Raw genomic sequence first — 20,801 nt, forward strand, 5'->3', positions numbered from 1 at the left:
CTCTTCTGGGGTCCACCTGCCTGTCTGTCTGTGATACCACTGAGTCCCATGAGTTGGAGAGGAGAGATGCTTCTGATTTCTTCCCCCAGCTGCCTTCCCCAGGCCCCATATGCTGTCCCCCCCACCCCAAGCCTCCCTCCACCCCAGGTCCTTCCCTCTCACTCAGGGCTCCAGCCACATTTCCCTGGTTTCTAGAACTATGTGGACCCAGCAGGCATGATTCTAATTCATGAAACTGTTGGAGTCCTGGGGGACTGTGCTCCAGCAGCAGAGGAGAATAAGGAGCCCAGCCACCTGCTCTTCAGCCCTGCTTCTAAGACTTCACCTCTCCCTCGCTGCCCTCAGACACCTCCATTTCTCCTCTGCTCTTGCCCCCCTCTCTTTCCTGACAGGTTGGGTCAGGGATGGGGAAGCCAGAGGCTTGTATTTCATCTTCCTATAGAGTCTTTCCCCCACAGGCAAATTCTTGACATGTTCATGGTTCCTTTAGTAGGGTGATAAAACTCTTGTAATCAAGATACTGAAAAATCATCCACTAATTTTTATTAGCATTGCTACTGAGCTATTTCATCATCTTCATGGGATAAATGTCCCTTGTAAGCTCCCTTATAAATCATCACAAACTAACTTCAAAACGTTTCCTGTGTCCCCTTTGTCACTGCTGTATACTTTAATTGTTCTTTCACTCCCAGAGTACAGATTTTTTCAATATCTAATTGTAGCATTTGGATTTTTTTCTTTTTATTGTTCAGTTACTGGCCAAAATCTACAAAATGCCCTTGAAGCCAATATTCCTTAGCGGGCGGCTTGCTAGTTTGCCTCGAAGACTTCAGGAGCAGTCAGCAAGCAGTGAGGATGGAATCGAGTCGGTCCTGTCTGATTTCGATGATGACACTGGTAAGTTAGTTGATTGGCCTAAACCAGATTATTTGCTATGTGCATAGTCCCAGAAGTTTAAGTCAGACGTTAAGTAGCTTACAGTTATAAAAGTAGTCCTCCTTTTTTATTTTTTATATCAAAATAAGTTTGCCTAAAGTTCGTATGGTCTTTTCAAAAACAGCACTTTACAATCAGTGCTTCCAAACCTTGGTCTTGAAGATGCAGCTTTGCAGATTCCACTAAATTTAGTTTCAAACTCCAAATTCTCTTGAATTGAGCAAATTGGAAAGAAGTTGCACTAGTGCATTTTGTACTTAAATTGGCTAGTAATTGTCTTTAATAGCTTTTTGGAAACACAATCATTATATAATTACTTCCTGCAGGACTATTTGGTTAGAGACTGGGGAAATTAAGTCATTACTGAAGAGGGAAGCTATTTTGTGACTGGTGAAGCTGAAGGCTCAGGAAAAGAATAGTTTCAAAAGAATCTGTTTTAAATTAGGTCCCACGTACTCTCCTGTGAATCAGAGTTCAAGCTAGTAACTTGGAATAATTTTCAGGTAGGTTAACTCATGTTCACACCAACTGTCTTCTGTCTCAGAAGACCCTTCCTGTTCCACTTTAAGAAATGGAAAGTATAGGACTGGAGTTGTAGCTCAGCGGTAGAGCACTCACCTAGCACATGGGAGGTGCTGGGTTCAATCCTCAGAACCACATAAAAATAAATAAATAAAATAAACACATAAAAAATAAAACCTAATTTTTTAAAAAAAGAAATGGCAATTATACCTTAAATAAACCTATTTGGTGTGATATATTGTTTCAAGTCCTTGCAAAAGAACTTTTGGAGAGAGGTTTTTCACCTGCTTTCATTTCACTGTCACAAATTTATGGAGGTGACAAGAAGATTTACAGTTTTGGATAGGGATTATCTTACAGTAAAACCTCACTAGTTCTGATTGGTTGAGAGGAAGCACTAAATGAAAAATAAATATCAAATATAGAGAACAAATACTGAATATTCATTAGATGTTACTTAATGTAGTTTTTATTTTAATGATTAGATAAGAATAATTTTTACTTAGCATTTGAAATCTCCAATCCATATAATTATAAGCAGAAGCTAATGTTATTAATCTATAATACAGTCTTTAAAACAATCATAAATGTTGATGTATTACCATGAGCATTCTTCTTCACATTTGTGCAAATAATTAATCCACTTTTTTCAAGGAGGCCCATCTTCTTATGGATAAAGCTCAGCCAAGAACCTATCTGAAGTTGGTTCCACATTATCAATTCTAGGATCTTAAAGTTATGTATGAAACACAGATCAAAGAATAAAGTTAAAAGCTACAAGTCAGTTTTAAAACTGCACAATTCACAGCATTAATAGATCCTTAGGTACTATTTCTCTGGAACATAATTACTCCCCCACCTTGAAAATTCAAACATATCCAAAACTAGACAGAGGACAGAGTATACAAAAATATAGAGATAATATACAAAACTGGACATAATGGTATCACCCTCTTTCAACTCCTATCAATTTATGACTAATCTCAGGTGATGTCTATTTTCCTTTTCTTTCCCTCTGTTTTAATTTAAGGCAAAACCCAAATCATTTTAGTATTTCATCTGGAAATATTTCAGTACGTGTGCTTTAAATATAATATAGGATACAGAGATATTTTCTGTATTTCCCCCTTAGTTCTTATATGGGCTCTTTGGCTGGAACTAGGAATCCAACTAATTTAAGATTGATTGATCAGAGAAAGCATAAAAATTTTATTAATTTTACATGAGCATGGAGATCTTCACAAAAGTAAAGTTCAAAGAAATGACCAAAGCATAATGCTTTTATAGTTTTTAGACAAAACACAATAAATTTGTGAAAAAATAACAATATAAATGGATCTCTAGGCTAAGGTAGTAAATTCTAGGGATGTTCCTAAGAGATGCATTGGGGAGAGAAGGTAGAAGATATGGATTATTTCAATAGTTTGTTCATTCAGGTTCATTATGTACCAGTTACCAGTCTATGGTGATCAAAGCTGTTATCCATCCTTGGCATGGGAAGGTCATCCCTCTAAAAGAATCTCTGTCTTGTTGCATGTAGGAAGAGATAGGCCAGATGACCCTTTCTAAAATTATGGTTTTTCAAGTGATTTGAGCTAGAAATAACCAGTATGCCATCTCAGCACATTTTGAGATGGTATGTCCTTCAATAACAGGCATTAATTACCACAATGTCATTATCATACCTGAACATAAACAATGGTGGATTAGAGGTTGCCTGGGCTGCAATGAGGAGCTACTGCTTGATGGTTACAGGGTTCTGTGTGAGGTGATGAAATAGCTGTAGTGTACAACATTGTGCATCTAATTAATGCCACTCAATTGTACCTATAAAAATGGCTAACTTGCTATTTTTTGTTGTATTTATTTGCCACAATAAAATCATTTTCACCAGGCGTGGTGGTGCACACCTGTAATTCCAGAGACCTGGGAGTCTGAGGCAATAGGATCACAAGTTCAAAGCCAGCCTCAGCAACAGTGAGGCACTAAGTAATTCATTGAGACCCTGTCTCTAAATTAAATACAAAATAGGGCTGGGGATGTGGTTCAGTGGCCAAGTTCCCCTGAGTTCAATTCCCAGTACCCCCCCCATAAAAAAGAAAAAAAGTCATTTTTCAAAAAAGACTAAGATGATTAAACTAAAAAGAAAACTTAATTCTTTTGCTAATATTAGCTCCCAAGAAATCCAACAATCATTTCAATATAGAATTTACAGACCATATCACCCTTTTTTCACAATTTTTATTGGTGCATTTTATTGTACATCGCGCATGCATAATACATACTGTACATTCGTGCATGTGCACAATGTAATGGTATAATTTGGACACTTTCACTCCTCAACACTTTCCTCTTCCCTTTGTCCCTTTCCTCTCCTGAATCCCCTTGATTTCATGACATCTTCCCCCACTTTTCCTTTTTCCTCTCTAGCTTGCACATGAGAGAAAACTTCTTGACCCTTGACCTTGTGACTTATTTTGCTTAATATGATGGTTTCTAGTTCCATTCATTTTCCTGTAAATGACAATTTCATTTTTCTTTATGGCTGAATAAAACTTCATTTTATAAGTGTGTGTGTGTGTGTGTGTGTGTGTGTGTGTGTGTGTGTGTGTATATATATATATATAGAGAGAGAGAGAGAGAGAGAGAGAGAGAGAGAGAAAATAAATATATATGTAATATATATTTCTTTTCTTTATCCATTATACATTGATGTATACCTAGACTGGTTCAATATTTGGCTATTGTGAATTGTGCTGCTATAAATATGGATATGCATGTGTCACTGAAGTGTGATAACTTTAATTCTTTAGGATAAATACTGAGGAGTTGTATATAGCATATGGTGGTTCCATGCCTAGGCTTTTGAGAAGCCTCCATATTGATATCCATGGTTGTTCTAATTTACAATCCCACTAACAGTGTAAAAGAGTTCCTTTTTCTCCATATCCTTTCCAGCATTTATTATTGTTTATATTCTTAATGACTGCCATTCTGACTGGTGTACAATGAAATCTCATTTTGATTGGCATTTCCCTAATTGCTAATTCTGATTGGCATTTCTAATTTTGATTGGCATTTCCCTAATTGCTAATTATGTTGACCATTTTTTCATGTATTTGTTGCTGGCCATTTGTATTCTTTTGAGAAGTGTCTGTTTAATTAATTTGCCCATTTATTAATTGGGTTGATTTTTTTGGAGTAAAGTTTGAGTTCTTTATAAATTATAGGTATTAATCCTCAGAAGAATAGCTAGCAAGGATTTTCTACCATTTTGTGGGTTCTCTATTCACATTCCTGTTTCCTTTGCTGTGTAGAAGCTTTTTAATTTAATGCCATCCACTTTATTAATTATTATAATCATTTCCTGAGCTTTAGGGGTTCTACTGAGAAAGTTGTTGCCTGTGACTATAAGTTGGGGTGTTCAACCTACATAGTTTCTAGGAGTTGCATAGTTTCTGTCTAATTCCAAGGCCTTTGATCTATTTTGAGTTGATCTGTGCAGGGTGAGAGAGAAGGATCTAGTCGCACTCTTCTACATATGGGTAACCAGTTTTCCCAATACCATTTGTTAAAAGAGGCTATCTTTTCTCCAATGTATGTTTTTTGGCACTTTTGTCAGATGACTGTAGATGTGTGAGTTTGTGCCTTCAATTCTGCACCATTGATTTACGTTTCTGTTTTTATGCCAGTACCATGCAGTTTTTGTTACTTTATCTCTGTAGTATAATTTGAAGCCAGGTATTATGATGCTTCCAGTATTACTTTTTGGCTTAAAATTGCTTTTTGCTATTCTTGGTAGTTTATTCTTCCAAATAAATTTTAGAACTGTTTTTACTAGTTCTGTCATTGGTATTTTGAAGGGGATTGCAGTGAATCTGTATATTGCTTTTGATAGTAAGGCATAATTAATATCATTAAAATGGCCAATCTGTGAACACGGGAGGTCTTTCTATCTTCTGAGGTCTTCTTCAATTTATTTCTTCAGGGTTCTACAGTTTTCATTTTAGAGGTCTTTCACCTCCTTGGTTAGATTTATTCCTAGGTATTTTTTTATGAATAGGATTGTTTACCTGATTTCTTTCTCAGAAGCTTCATTATTATTATATAGGAAAACTATTGACTTTTGTATATTGATTTAGGAACCTGCTACTTTGCCAAATTTGTTTATTGGCTCTAACAGTCTTGGTGAAATTTTTTAGATCTAGATATAGGATCATATTATCTGCAAACAGTGATAATTTGACTTCTTTCTTTTCTATTTTTAGCCTTTTTATTTCCTTCTCTTGCCTAATTGCTCTGGCTAGAATTTCTAGCATTATATTAAATAGGAGTAGTAAGAATGCTTATCCTTTTCTTCTCCCAGATTTTAAAGGAAATGCCTTTAGTTTTTCCCCATTTACTATGAGGTTGGCTTTGAGTTTTTCATATATAGCCTCTATAATGTTGAGATAGGTTCCTTTTATCCCTAGTTTATTCAGTGGTTTTTATCACAAGTGCTAAAATTTTGTTAAAGGCCTTCTCTGCAACTATTTAGTGATTTTTGTCCTTGGTACTATTTGTGTAATAAATTATTAATTTTTATTAAACCATCCTTGCGTCTTTGTATGCCACAACCAAGTTGGTTTTATTCCAATCTTAATAAAAATAAATTGTGTTCAACAACATTTTTTTGCATCTAAGTTCATCAGGGATATGTAGTTTTCTTTCCTTGATGTGTCCTTATTTGATAAGAGTGTGATACTGGATTTATAGAATGCATTTAGAAGTGTTCCATCTCTTTCTATTTCATGGAAGAATTTGAGGAGCATTGGCATCAGTTTTACTTTAAAGATTTGGTAGAATTTAGTTGAGAATACATTCAGTCCTATGCTTTTCTTTGTTGGAAGGCTTTTAATTATTGCTTGTATCTCATTACAAGTTATTGGTCTATTTAGGTTTTCTATGTCCTCTTGATTCAGTTTTGACAGATAATATTTATCTAGACATATATTCTATATATGCTACGTTTTCCAATTTATTAGAGTATAAGTTTTCAAAATATTCCCTAATGGATTTCTGTTATGTCTGTGGTGATTTCTCCTTTCTCATCTCTAATTTTATTAATTTGATCTTCTTTTTCTTTTGATTAGTTTGAAAAATGGCTATATCACCTTTTTATTAAAGGGCAGTTTAGTAGTTTAGTTCTCCCTTTGCTTTGTCAGAACATGTAAATAATAATCTGTCCCTGTTTATGTAGGTAGTGAACACTAACACCCCCAGGTAGTGTCTCACATCTGATGTGCTTGACTGCTTAGATAAAGTTTTAATCGAATCTTGCCATGATTCTTCATGATGTTTAACTGGATTGCACAGAGATCTGCTTTTTTGGTCTCCAGGTCTAATAGAAGTTTGGATTATCCTGTTAGAGCAGCTCACAGCAGCTGTGTCCAACTGTCCACGTCAGCACCAACCACCAACCTTGGATTTACTCTTTGAGCTGTTGAGAGATGTTACCAAAACACCTGGTAAATATGTCTATGTCTGATTTTGGAGGGAGGGATGTTATCCAGAAAAACCATCCTGAAAAAAACCATATGTCTACCTGTTTTCACTGTTTCCTACACTTAATGCAAAACTTCACTCATAATAGGTGTTTAATAGGTATTTATTGAATGGCTATGATGCATTAATATGTAAGATATAATATTCGGGACATATGTTCATACTTTTTCCTTCCAGTCCATTTATAAAGGTCCCATGGTGGTCATTTAGGTGTGTTGGAGTCCCACATTAATTGGGCCTAGGCTATTGTATCCATGTCTCCATGAGCCAGTGGGCTCTGCCATAGTTCTGTGATCCCAGTCTTCTTCCTTGGACAGATCATTCAGTGCATGCTCTGGGCCCAGGGTCATCAGGAGGGCTCACCAGGTCTACTGCTTGCATCCACAAACCACTCACAAATATATGCAGTAGTCAGACAGCCACATCTTATTTGTATAAAGGTCATACGTCATTAAATTTGGAAAAAGACATTTAATACATAGTGCAGTCCTCTGCCTGTATAAGGGGATAGGGACCTTAGAAATTTGTCTTTTTCTGAATTAATCCAGTTTATCACACACAGTTCTTCACCCCAGTTTCTTCAAGTTCAAAGAAACTTGTTATAGGAATTTGAGTTTTGAGTCAGAACTCTAAATGAAACCACTAATTTGCTGAGAAGAAGAGACCTATAGTCACCATTTTGAGTACTTGATAATTGATACTATTTAGAATTCATAGCAATTTTTAAACGAATTTTTTTCAGAAAAAAAAAAAACATGTCAAAAAGCTAAAAGCCTTCCATCAAAGAAAAAGCAAGTATCTTATAGAACTAATTATATGATACTCTTTCTAAATCTGTCTTACTGCTAAGTACCATTTTCTATTTTCACATTAATTGCCACTAAATGTATATGAAAGCATTTAACCCAATAATTCTCTTAGGACTCTCTCATATAAGGAAATAAATAGTAATGAAGACAAAATTGTATGAGTGCCAAAACATCCTAATGCAAAAAACTTAGGAACACCTTAAATGGAAAACAGTTAATTATGGTAAAGAATATAAATAATCTGAAGGATTTAATATCCACAAATAATATTTAATGACATAATTGTTTATAAGTCATTATGTTAAAATTTATATACTATGGAGTATAATTACTACAATATAAAATTTTAGGCATTTATGAAAGTACATATGCATTAAAAACCTAATAGAAATATATGAAATGTTATATCTCAGGGGGGTTTTTTTCCTTCTTTTTATTATGATAGTTTTCATATAAAAAAGGTATCTCGCTTTTAAAGTCAGAATTTTAGTAATTTATTCTATAAGGAAGCACAAAAATTGTACTTATAGCATTATCTATAAAAGCAAAATGTTAGAAACATCTTAAACGTCCATCAGTAAAGGAATGAAAAAGTAAACCGTTTCATATATATACAATGGGAATACTATATGTGGCTCTAAAAATAAGGAATATCTCAATTTGCATATCAAATATGAAGATCAAGGTTTACATTTTTCTCCTTTATGTAAAAGTATCTTTAAAAACTTCAAAGCAGCATGGTGGTTAACACCTGTAGTTCCAGCTACTTGGGAGGCTGAAGCAGGATGATGGCTTGAGCCCAGAAGTTCAGGGACACCCTATGAAAAGAAATAAATAAAACTCAATATTTCTTTATATTCTACATAAAAATGCATATATATTTTAAGGGTGTTTTCTTACATGCATATACGTATCTAAGTGTTTACATCTAAGGACCCAGGGACTAGGATTTGATTAAATATTTTAGCATCATTGATATTTGAAATTTTTATAAGAGTTTATTCATATATTACTTAATATAACTATAGTCATGCAGAAATAAAAGAAGAAAAGTTACATTGACTAAGGAATACTAATGGTAATTCTTTTCCCCTGTACCTTCTCAGATAATGGAGAGACCTTTCAAGTTTCATTTCTGATCCTGACCTTTCTTTTTCAGGACCGGGGTTTGGAATCTATGCAGTTGTTCACCTTCTTCTTCCCGTGATGTCCCTATGGCTCCGTCGTAGCCATAAAGACCATTCCTACTGGGACGTGGCCTCTGCGAACTTCAAGCACGCCATTGGTCTGTCCTGCGAGCTGGTGGTGGAGCACATTCAAAGCTTTCTACACTCAGGTAGTAATGGCACCACAGCAGGTCATTCTGGGCATTGCTTTAGCAGGCAGCATCATTGTCCAAAAGTGCTTAGTGGATACCTAGCACAAATACTTTTGTCCTGGGAATAATTAAAATAGAATTACATGGTCAGTGCCAGCCTTCTAAGAGTATATCATCCTCCAACAGAATAAATACATGTGTAATTGAAAATAAAACACCCAATAACAGCTCTAGCCTAACTCCAAGTACATAATATACTACAAAGAAAAAGAAAAGAAAGAAGGAAGAAATATTGCTGTAGCTGGGAGTGAGGAGGGTGTATCCTGCTTCATCCAGGAATATTAAATGAAGGAAATAGCCCTTCAGAAAAGGCTTTAATTATGGACAAGACATTGACAGTTTAGAGATAGAAGTTTCTTACTATCTGGCACTTTGAAAAAGATATGGAGCTGGGCATAATGCCTGTAATCTCAGCAACTGGGAAGGCTGAGGCTGGAAAACTGTAAGTTCAAGGCCAGTCTCAGCAAGATCTTGTCTCAAAAAGCATACAGGGCTGTTGCTCAGTGGTTAAGCACTCCTGGGTTCAATCCCCAGTACCACCCCCCCACCACCAAAATGTGGAAGTGTGGGATGAAGAGCATGTCAAAGTTAGCAGAGGCAGGAGAAATATTAGTTTGGAACCCATGGAACCACAGTTGTGAAATGTAGAGTCTTGTTCATGACCTGTCACAAAAATATCTGGAGGTTTGGGAGAAGAAACATGGCTGCTAACAGAGATAGAGGAAGAGAGATAGAAAGAGGAAGAAGAAGAGAGAGGGAGGGAGAGATAGATATATACAGGAGGGGGGGAGGGCGAGAGAGAGTCTGCTTGCTGGGAAGATATACTAAGGAGAACTTCAAAGTATAGATAAGAAAAGTAATGGGGAAAGAAAACAAGTAGGTTTTTCCACATGAGATGGCAACTGTGTCCCTAGGGGTCAACGTTCTTGACCAGAGCATTGTTTAGCATGGCACAGGACCTGGAGGATTCTACTGCAAATTCCTCCTATGGCATCATAAGGACCTCAAGGGGAAAAAAAGTAGATGTATTCCTTGAATTGAGCATTTGAATGTGATTTCCAGGATTCTTATATCCTCTCATCTGAGAATAGTATGCAGACAGAGCCAAGAAGTGGTAGGACTAGGACATTTAGTTCAATTTAATTTGGCTGTCAGCAGTAAGGAAGGTGAATTCTAATTGTCCATTTAAGTTTAAATTTTTAATCAATATTCAGGCTATCTCATATTTTCTGTTCCATTTAAGCATATGAATTATTATATAGTTAACTTTGAAAGTTTAGATCAACACATAAACATGAACCATATGGATGAAACAAGCTGAAACTGGGTAACAATCCAAGAGAAGAATTTTGTTAGGGGGTGTTCTTTTCCCCACATATGTATGTGTCTCTATCAGACTCTCCTCTCTTGCTAGCTAATTCAATGTATCCCTTTATACTGGAGTTGTACAAATCTTAGATTTTCTTCTTCCTATAGACATCAGGTACGAGAGCATGATCAACACCATGCTAAAAGACCTCTTTGAGTTGCTGGTGGCGTGTGTGGCCAAGCCTACAGAAACCATCTCCAGAGTGGGCTGTTCTTGCATTAGGTGAGACAAAGCTTCCCTGGCTCCCCACAAAGTTGTAGGTTTCATTACAAAATCCAAGGAATTTATCTTTTGTAGTAGCAATCCACTTTGGGGATTGATTTTTCTAAGTAAAACTGAGCAAGTACTAATAAGTTTTCAAATATCTGTTGTATCAGGCATCCTTACAAGGTACTCTGGTGCACAGGAAGTAACCTAAGTCAAGATTCCTACCATCAGGGAACTCAATGTGTATTCAAAATGACATGAAAGAGATGGTCATATGACAAAGGATGATCATATGGAATAATCGAATGCCAAGGCAGGGTAGGAGGTGTAGGGAGAAGGATAAGCAGGAAGAATTTTGGTGGGTAGTGACACTTGGTCAGATCCTCCAAACCAAGTAAGGTTTCCAGAGGTGGGAACATCCTGAGCAGGAGAGTAAAGTAAACAGATGCATAGAGATAAGCATGATAAGTGACAATAAGGGGTTTGTTTCCTATGAATGTAGAAGAGTGGTAGAAATGTCCTAGAAAGAAAAAAATAAATGCAGAATACATACAGTCCTGCATATGAGCCTAAGCGGAAACTCTGGCCTGTTTGTAATGGGGATCTGTTGATAATTCTGTATTAAAGTGGTTTAGGAAATAGTATTTTGAGAGTGGAATGCCAGGTGGAGGGACAGCAAGAGTGATTGGAAACAGGAAGCCCTTCACATAAGGCCCTAAATTTTGTGGTAACAGGATGAATGGATTCAAGACTTTTTTCCTTGTTTCTTTTGGCAGGTATGTCCTGGTGACAGCGGGCCCAGTGTTCACTGAGGAGATGTGGCGGCTGGCTTGCTGTGCCTTGCAAGACGCCTTCTCCGCCACCCTCAAGCCAGTGAAGGTAAGCTGTTTGAAGGAAAGCACCCAAGTGGTCTCTTCCACAGCCCACCAAGCACAGGGCCACATCAGATCCCAGGCTGGGCCTGGCATTGAGAACCAGGAAACACCCAGTAAACACATGTTCTTTCTCCCTAGGACCTGCTTGGCTGCTTCCACAGTGGCACCGAGAGCTTCAGCGGGGAAGGCTGCCAGGTGCGGGTGGCAGCCCCCTCCTCCTCCCCCAGTGCCGAGGCCGAGTACTGGCGTATCCGAGCCATGGCCCAACAGGTAAGGGCTGGGCTTTGGCTGGGCCTCAGAAGCTTCACGTGTATGCCAGGATTCCTTCCTGAAGGTCTCGCATCACCAAACTGCCTTTCATTCCCTTAGGACCATATACATCCTGGCCCTGACCTCTGGTCAGCACCACTCTTCCCAGGAATGACATTAGCCTAGGCACCTTTACACCCCCTCTCCACCTTCCCTCGCTTGATGCACCATCAAGTACCCAGATCAAACAGAGGCCTTCCTGCAGCCTGACCTCTTTATGCATAAAAAACCTGCTTAAGCAAACACTTATAAGTTGCCTAACTATTGTTACTGCTAAACTATGAGTGCCTAATGATAGCAGATTTATTTGATTTTTTTAAAATCTCCTGTGCAGAACACAGATCTTAACATTTAAAAGTGGCTTAAAATTTGAATTCAATGTAACTGGTCAGTAAAATATATCCCCCCATACAAGAATCATTGCATATCAATGGCTTTTCCCTTAAAAGTTGCAAATGTTAGTTGTGAGCTCCAGAGGAGCAGAGAATATATCCTAGACATTTGCCTTTGGTGATCCTAGAGCAAAGCAAAGAGGAGGTGCTTAGGATATGTTTGTTGAATCGATGAATTACTGAATCACAGAAGGCCTCATGGCATTACACAACATGGAAATCTCCCTCTAAGAAACTCAGCAGTACAACTAAGTGCTGTCCGTAAGTTCACATATATTCTTGACAATGCTGTTCACGAGAGTAAAAGAAGTGAAAATGGACTAATTCCCAACAACTGACTAGCCCAACACCCCATCACAAGTTTGAACTGTGTTCATAACATGCAGCTATTTTGACTATATATGTGTAAAATGTGAAAGTTTTACACATGTATAGGAACTGTCATATTTGAATTACATTTGAAGAAAGACTTGGATGCTATATTCAAAAAGCTCCATTTCTCTACTAGATCTGCTTGGATTCTTAATAAAAAATTTCCCCCAGCACACAGACAATCTCGGATCCCCTGATTATCAATGGAAGGAACTCAGTTACCTCCACACGGTCAGTTGAGAAGTTTCCTGGCAGGCCTGGCTTCTGAAGAGCTTTCCCCAGCAACACTCAGATAGTGGGACAAGAGTCTTCTTCCATCAGCCTCTCACACCTTCTGCTGAGCACCTTCGTAACATCCTGGGACCTGATGATTCTGCTGGTTCTGAAGGGAGAGAACTAGTCCCTCTGAAGCATCCTTAGTCAGTCTGAGAGAAGAAATAGTAAAACTGTTACAAAGAGGTACTTCCAGCAGTATGGCAACTGTGGATGGCGTGGAAAGAAGACTGGCTCAAACCAAGAGGGGTCCTCCAAAGAGTTTGCAGGCCTGAACAGGAAGCTGTGACACTTGGCTAATTGTCACATGTGTATACATACAGTGGTCTTTGCAGCCATACTGCAGGAATATGAAAATGTCAGTGGCATCTTCTGAAATAAATTGTTAGTAAAGAAGAACAGAGAAGCAATTTAGGCACCTAGAGTTCGTTCTTCCTTCCTTAATCCAAACCTTCCTTTTATATTCACTCTTAAAATAACCCAATATTCAATAATCTGGCAATTCTTACGATACTTGGAAAGAAGTGGTTTCCTTAAAAATAGTTAACTACTTCCAATGGTAATTTAAGTCAGGAGAAACGAAATCATTTGGATCAGAGCGCTGACATTTTTTAGTTCCTTCTGTCACTGTGTAATGGAGTAGGCTTAGCCACATCAGTAATCCTGACATAAGTCCTAATTAATTATTCCTGCACTGGATATAAAATGATACCAAACAGATGTCAAATTCAGAGATAATCCTTTATAAATATAGTCCCTTTTTATTTACTTTTAATATTAAATGTCAGTGCTGGCTATTTGGAATATCCTCTACTGTCAGATGATACAAGTGGTAGCATCGTTAGCATCAACAACAGCCATCGTCCATTATTTACTCTAATGCTTTGCATGTATAATACACATAAATTTGTTTAATTAAACATATGTACTAAATGGGAAACCATTATCCTCATTTTATAATAGAGAAACTAGGTAGAAAACAAACAACTCGCCAGGTCTACCCAACTAGTCCCTGGTGGGGTCAGATACAGGATGTTGGGTCCTGAACTGTGTCCCTGTATACCCTTTCAGGTATTTATGTTGGACACTCAGTGCTCACCCAAGACTCCCAACAACTTTGATCATGCCCAGTCCTGCCAGCTCATCATTGAGCTGCCTCCTGACGAGAAGCCGAACGGCCACACCAAGAAAAGGTAAGCAGCTAACCTTAAATGCAAAGGGCACCTGTGCCCAAGGAAGTTCATTGATGCCAGTTGTTGCTAATCCAAGCTTTGTCCAAGAATACTGAAAATGTGAAGTCCTTCAGCAGGTTTTCTTAAATATGGTTAGCCTTGTAACCAAAGCTCCCATTTCATTGTTCAAGTTGCCACAACCAAGTAACATAGGGTAGGTGACAAATGGCAGTGTTCTCTCACAGGTCTCTAAGTTAGAGATCAAGGTGTTGGCAGAACTCCTTCTCTCATTTTGGCTTACAGATGGCCATCTTCTGTGTCCCCTCACAAATCCTATCTATGTTTCTGTATCCAAATTTCCTCCTCTCATGGAGACCATAGTCATATGGAGTTAGTACCCACCCTAATGACCTCATTTGGACTTCATTACCCTCTTAAAGAACCTTTCTCCAAATACAGCCACATTCTGAAGTACTAGGGGTTAGGACTTCAACATATGAATTTAGAGTGGACACAACCAACTACATGTTATAATCTTTCATAAAACAATTATTGGCCAGGCACCATGGCTTGCACCTGTGGTCCCAGCCACTAAGGAGGCTGAGGCAATATTTGCACCCAGGAGGTCAAGGCCAGCCCAGACAACAATTATTGTAATTTGAGGCATTGTTCAGATTGTTTCAGTGAGAAATACATAAAATTCTCCATGGGTAATACCACTGTCAGGAAGCCAAAAGAAACATGCTCATTTAAAATACTATCACCCTGCCTAAAAGAGTTGGAGATGAACTTCTGACCATCTAGTGGTAGGCATTTGAGCACTAACTGTAAAATATGAGGGACCGATATTTTCACTAGCATTTTACTCACAAGACACATTCAGAGAGGCTGAGTCACTTACCCAAGGACTCACAAACTTCAAAGTATAAAGCTAGCATCAAAACCAGGTCTGGCTGGGTCCTTTGCCATTGTGGGAGAGAAAGTTGGTGCTGAATGCTTACAACCCTCCACATCCCTAGAGTTTACACCCTAGCCACCAATGTGATGGTATTAGGAGGTGGAACCTCTGGGCAGAAATTAGGTCATGAGGGTGGTCCTCGTGAATGGGATTAGTACCATCAAAACAGACATGAGAACTCCCTTGCTGCCACACGAGGAAACAGCAAGAAGTCAGCTTTCTGCAAGCTCCAGAGAGCCTCCCCAGAATTGAACCAGGCCAGCACCCTACTCTCCGACTTCCAGAACTGTGGCTATCTAATCAACAAATTGATTTTTCAATCAATGGTATTTAGTTACAGCAACCTAAGCTTAGACAGATATCACTCATAGACTCTGGGTAATTTGTTCAATAGTTAGTTGGTTAGATTTAGTCAAATGCTTGATACATACAAAAGGATACATGGAATACTCAAAAGTTTTGAAGCATAAATAAAAACTAAAATAACTATGTACCTGCCACCCAACTTCAGAAATAGAACTTTCCCAATACCCTCTATTCTTTCCCAGTTCCAGTCTCTGCCTCCCTTAACTGCCAGCCACTAGTTTTTAAGTGTCATTTTTGTGTGGGTTGTATACCAAAAATTGTGTAATCCTTTCACATTTAAAACATCAATCCGTTTGCAATTTTCATTCTTTTTCTCCTCTTGTCCTTTTTTTAAATATATATTTCTGGTTCCAATGCAGCCAATTATTCTTCCTGAAAGATTGTTGAAGTAAAAGTAGGAAAAACAACAAAGGAATAGTAACGGGCTGAGTTCAAATTATAAATAAAACATAGAAAAAGTAACATAACCTATTATTATGTCATTGGCTTAAAAGATTCTTAAAATTTGGGGATTGTAAAATATATCAACATGGTTTCATAAATCTATTCATACTCATTGTAGTTAAGTATAACAGGAAAACCATATTAAATTCCTTAGCCAATCCCACTAGAGAACTCAGCCAAACTATATTCTTGGATTTGGCTTTTATATTTAAAAAAAAAAAAAAAAGATACAGTGGAAGATGAGTGAGACCAAGAAAAGTTGTTATATCAATTGCATCCATGTCAAAATCACCCATGGGGCTGGGCACAGTAGTGCATGCCTATTATCCCAGCAGCTCTAGAGGCTAATGAAGGAAGATCTCGAGTTCAAAGCCAGCCTCAGAAAAAGTGAGACTCTAAGCAACTCAGTGAGACCCTGTCTCTAAATAAATATGAAACAGGGCTGGGGATATGGCTCAGGAGTGGTTGAGTGCCCCTGAGTTCAGTCCCCAGTACCAAAAAAATAACCCATAGGAAAAATAAATTACCTAGAACCAGATTATAGCATTTAAATAAAGAGCTATTTCAGTTAAAAAAAATAAAAATAAAAGAGCTTTGACATCGATAGCCCAAGCATTACACAATTCACATAATCTTAGAGTTTTAAGAAGTTCTTTTACTGTGGATCTGTTTCTCTGAAACTGACATTAGCATGTTTTCAGTGAACCATTTGTTATGCAATCAACTTTCGATTATCCAGTTGTGGGGTTGGCTTTACTTTGCACTTCACATCATAAGCAGGTATGCAATCTTCTTAAAAGAATACTGAGAAGATGGTTCAAAGATTTGGGTACAACAAAAATTGGAAAATATGTTGAAATTCTTGGGTATGCCAGACACATGCATGGCTGTCTGTAATCCCAGCAGCACAAGAGGCTGAGGCAGGAGGATCACAAGTTCAAAGCCAGCCTCAGCAAGTTGGTAAGACCTTTCACAAATTGAAAAAAGAAAAAAGAGCTGGGGACATAGCTCAGTGGCAAAGCACTTCTAGGTTCGATCTTAGTACCCCCCCCCCAAAAAAAAAATATCTTGGGTACAAGAAATTGGAAAATTATTTGATTTTGTTTGAGATCCTTATCTCCTATCAGCATAGATAAATACAAGTTGCATATTCATAGATATTTCTCTTTTTTCATACGTGTCTAAAATGTTGATCCCTTCATTATCCGCTTCTTTTTCTCTTATTTGTTTTATCATTTAGCCAAACCTAAAATAAAGGGGATTTTCTGTCTTTTCTATATGCACAGTTAGCAATTAAAGCATCAAAGATCTTGGTTGATAAAGATACTGCAATTTGGGCTGGGGTTGTGGCTCAGTGGTAAAGTGCTAGCATGTGTGCGGCCCTGGGTTTAATCCTCGCACCACATATAAATAAGTAAAAATAAACATATTGTGTCTAACTACAATTTAAAAAACATTTTTTAAAGATACTGCAATTTAAAGATACTTGAATTTGCATCAGCCCTCTCTTTGGGTGTTTGTCAGAATAGGCTTTCCATTTCTCAGGGAGGGAATAGGAAACATCCTAGTGGGCTGAGGGTTTTATTCCTTCAGAAGACTGATCAAACTCACCCCTGCAGTTGAACTTCCTTGTTTGGGGAGCCCGCTTCCAGGGAAGGTGGGGCTCAGGTGTCAGAGCCATTTCTCAAGGAGGACATTTCCTCCAGGCAGTCTTGCCCAGACAGATCTGTTCTTGTTTTTCAGTTGGTTATAGAGACCTACTGGGTGCTGCTCTTACCAGACAGTTTCTCAGGATGATGAATAAGACATTCTCAGGATGGGAACAGAAGACTAGTGAATAGACTTGTGTGGTTCCTGAAGGATTTCAGAAGAATGCATATTCAGGTTTCCTAAACCTTAAGTAACCTGCCAGAAGTTTCTTAAGTAGGAGCTGGAGGGAGGAGAGAATGATACGTCTTTTTGTAATGGGAACATAGTTTCTATTTGGGATAATGAAAAAGTTCTAGAAATGGTGGTGGTTGTGTAACACTGTGAATATACTTAACACCACTGAGTTGTACACCTAAAATAGTTAAAATAGTAATGTTATGCTATATGTATTTTACCACAAAACTTAAGTGGTTTATTTTAAAAAGTTACTGGTTTTGAATGACAGCCCTTTAACAGCTTATTCCATCTTTGATGAGATTAATGTCTTTTCCTCAGTGACAGCTGCCTAAAAGTCAAAGTCAGTATTTAGGTTAAAAAGTTACTGCTTTTGAATGTCAGACCTTTATAGCTCATTTAGATTTATTCAAGGATTTTTATTTTCTGCTAGGTAAAATACTGTCTGCTACTTATAAAAAATAATCTTTAAATTTAAGGGCATAATTAGACAGAATAAAGTAAAAAGTTATTAACATAATGGTTGGACCTTTTAAATCAATATTGTTAATATGAGTTGTTATAATTTTATAATTATCCTGTTATGGGAATTAGTTGGCAACATAAAAGCATAAACTATTTTCACAAAATTCTACAAGCAATGAAAAGAACAGGAAACCACAAACCCAAAACCCCAAAACCACATTGGTGAACTAAAGTATTTGATAAATGTGGTATCTGGGATTGATTCTTGCACTAAGAAAACAATTTCAATCAATCAAAAGGGGCTAAATCAGCAAGCATTTAAGCACCCACATCTAAAGCTGTATGGCAACTATTCCTCAACCTGTACCTGTTCTTCAACCAGGTAGGCACCTCAGGGAAACCAGATGGCCACTCAGGGCCCATGAAGAAATCATATCACTATTTCCTAATGTTTGCCCAATAATATCAATAGCATTAAAACTTTTCAGCATTTGACTCTCTTCTCTTCATATGCTGGAGACATGGAAGTTTGATAAAACTGGTCTGGGTATTAAAGCCAAACTTCAATCAGATTTCCAAAAAAAAAAAAAAAAAAGATAAAACATCAAACCAAGATATTTTGAATTCTATTACTATGAAAGAAACTGTCATGTCCTATAATTGTACCCACTTTTAAAATTTTTTAGAAAAATGTTGTTGTTTCCTAAGACTTGTTAGTTCAGTATCATAACTTATATTCTAGAGCTCCTGGATTTTAAGAAGTGTTGGGAATTCCACTAGTTAACATTAAAATCCCACTAGTTAGGATTATAATAGAAGTTTGCCCTTTTTTAAGGAAGGCATTGGAACACAGATAGTTTGGTTGGTAAATTTACAGATGTCATTCTGAAACTGGTAATGTCTACATTGCCTTGAAATAACCAAGAAGGCGCTAATCTGCCCCTTCTTTTCATTTGAAGCGTTTCTTTCAGGGAAATTGTAGTGAGCTTGCTGTCGCATCAAGTGTTACTCCAGAATCTGTACGATATCCTGTTAGAAGAGTTCGTCAAAGGGCCCTCTCCAGGAGAGGAGAAGACGGTCCAAGCGCCAGACACCAAGCTGGCCGGCTTCCTCAGATACATCTCCATGCAGAACCTGGCAGTCATATTCGACCTGCTGCTGGACTCCTACAGGACAGCGCGGGAGTTTGACACCAGCCCGGGGCTCAAGTGCCTGCTGAAGAAAGTGTCCGGCATCGGGGGCGCTGCCAACCTCTACCGCCAGTCTGCCATGAGCTTCAACATCTATTTCCACGCCCTGGTTTGCGCTGTTCTCACCAATCAGGAAACCATCACTGCCGAGCAAGTGAAGAAGGTCCTGTTTGAGGACGACGAGAGAAGCACAGATTCTTCCCAGCAGTGTTCATCTGAAGACGAAGACATCTTTGAGGAGACCGCCCAGGTCAGCCCCCCGAGGGGCAAGGAGAAGAGGCAGTGGCGGGCGCGGATGCCCTCGCTCAGCGTCCAGCCGGTCAGCAACGCCGACTGGGTGTGGCTGGTCAAGCGGCTGCACAAGCTGTGCATGGAGCTGTGCAATAACTACATCCAGATGCACCTGGACCTGGAGAGCAGCATGGAGGAGGCTCCGGTCTGCAGAAGCGACCCCTTCTTCATCCTGCCCTCCTTCCAGTCCGAGTCCTCCACGCCCTCGACGGGCGGGTTCTCGGGGAAAGACACGCCTTCCGAGGATGACCGAAGCCAGTCGCGGGAACACCTGGGCGACACTCTGAGCCTGCGGGGGGCCAGTGGGGACGTGCTGATGCTGCCGCCCAGCCCCAAGGTGGAGAAGAAGGATCCCGGCCGCAAGAAGGAGTGGTGGGAGAACGCGGGGAACAAGATCTACACCATGGCGGCCGACAAAACCATCTCGAAGCTGATGACCGAGTACAAAAAGAGGAAGCAGCAGCACAACCTGCCCCCCTTCCCCAAGGAGGTCAAGGTGGACAAGAAGGGGGAGCCACTGGGTCCCAGGGGCCAAGACTCCCCGCTGCTGCAGCGCCCCCAGCACCTGATGGACCAAGGGCAAATGCGCCATTCCTTCAGTGCTGGCCCGGAGCTGCTGCGACAGGAGAAAAGGCCTCGTTCGGGCTCCACTGGGAGCTCACTGAGTGTCTCCGTGAGAGATGCAGAAGCACAGATCCAGGTACAATCCCCCAGGCAGAGGGTGTGGGAGGGGGCTGAGCTTCAAACACCAGATGGGTCTCCCTTGGAGGGCATGCACACAGGGTGAGATTTGATAGAAACCATAGGAGATATAAACCCATTTGCCTCAAAGTGAGACGACCAGGAGAGACTAAGATGGAGAATCTGCCAGTATCAATACATCAGTGTGAAACCGAAATTTTATTCTCAGATAATTTCAGAAACTGTTTTTCCATGTTGTAACACACATTATTGAGAATTAGCAACAGACTTGCATAAATAAGATGAAGCTAAAGCTTATAAAACTGATGGACTTTAAGTGGCATTGAGTCCTTTGTCATTTGAA

General features: G+C 38.8%; 1 protein-coding gene across 4 annotated transcripts in view; it reads left to right on the plus strand.

Moving 5' to 3' along the window:
• Arfgef3 (ARFGEF family member 3) overlaps positions 1–20,801 on the plus strand; it is a 162,220-nt gene that overhangs the window by 132,505 nt on the left and 8,914 nt on the right. For all 4 annotated transcript variants that reach the window (XM_046450262.2, XM_046450270.2, XM_058581533.1 and 1 more), the window contains 8 exons: positions 753–897; positions 6,837–6,965; positions 8,971–9,147; positions 10,666–10,780; positions 11,542–11,644; positions 11,779–11,910; positions 14,058–14,179; positions 19,235–20,456. In XM_046450262.2, the coding sequence (XP_046306218.1) occupies positions 753–897; positions 6,837–6,965; positions 8,971–9,147; positions 10,666–10,780; positions 11,542–11,644; positions 11,779–11,910; positions 14,058–14,179; positions 19,235–20,456 (2,145 nt within the window). The remainder of the gene's footprint in view (positions 1–752; positions 898–6,836; positions 6,966–8,970; positions 9,148–10,665; positions 10,781–11,541; positions 11,645–11,778; positions 11,911–14,057; positions 14,180–19,234; positions 20,457–20,801) is intronic.

This window comes from Marmota monax, unplaced genomic scaffold (assembly GCF_021218885.2).
Source record: "Marmota monax isolate L192 unplaced genomic scaffold, Marmota_monax_Labrador192_F-V1.1 WCK01_AAM20220418_F8-fsc00030, whole genome shotgun sequence".
Taxonomy (NCBI): Eukaryota; Metazoa; Chordata; class Mammalia; order Rodentia; family Sciuridae; genus Marmota; species Marmota monax.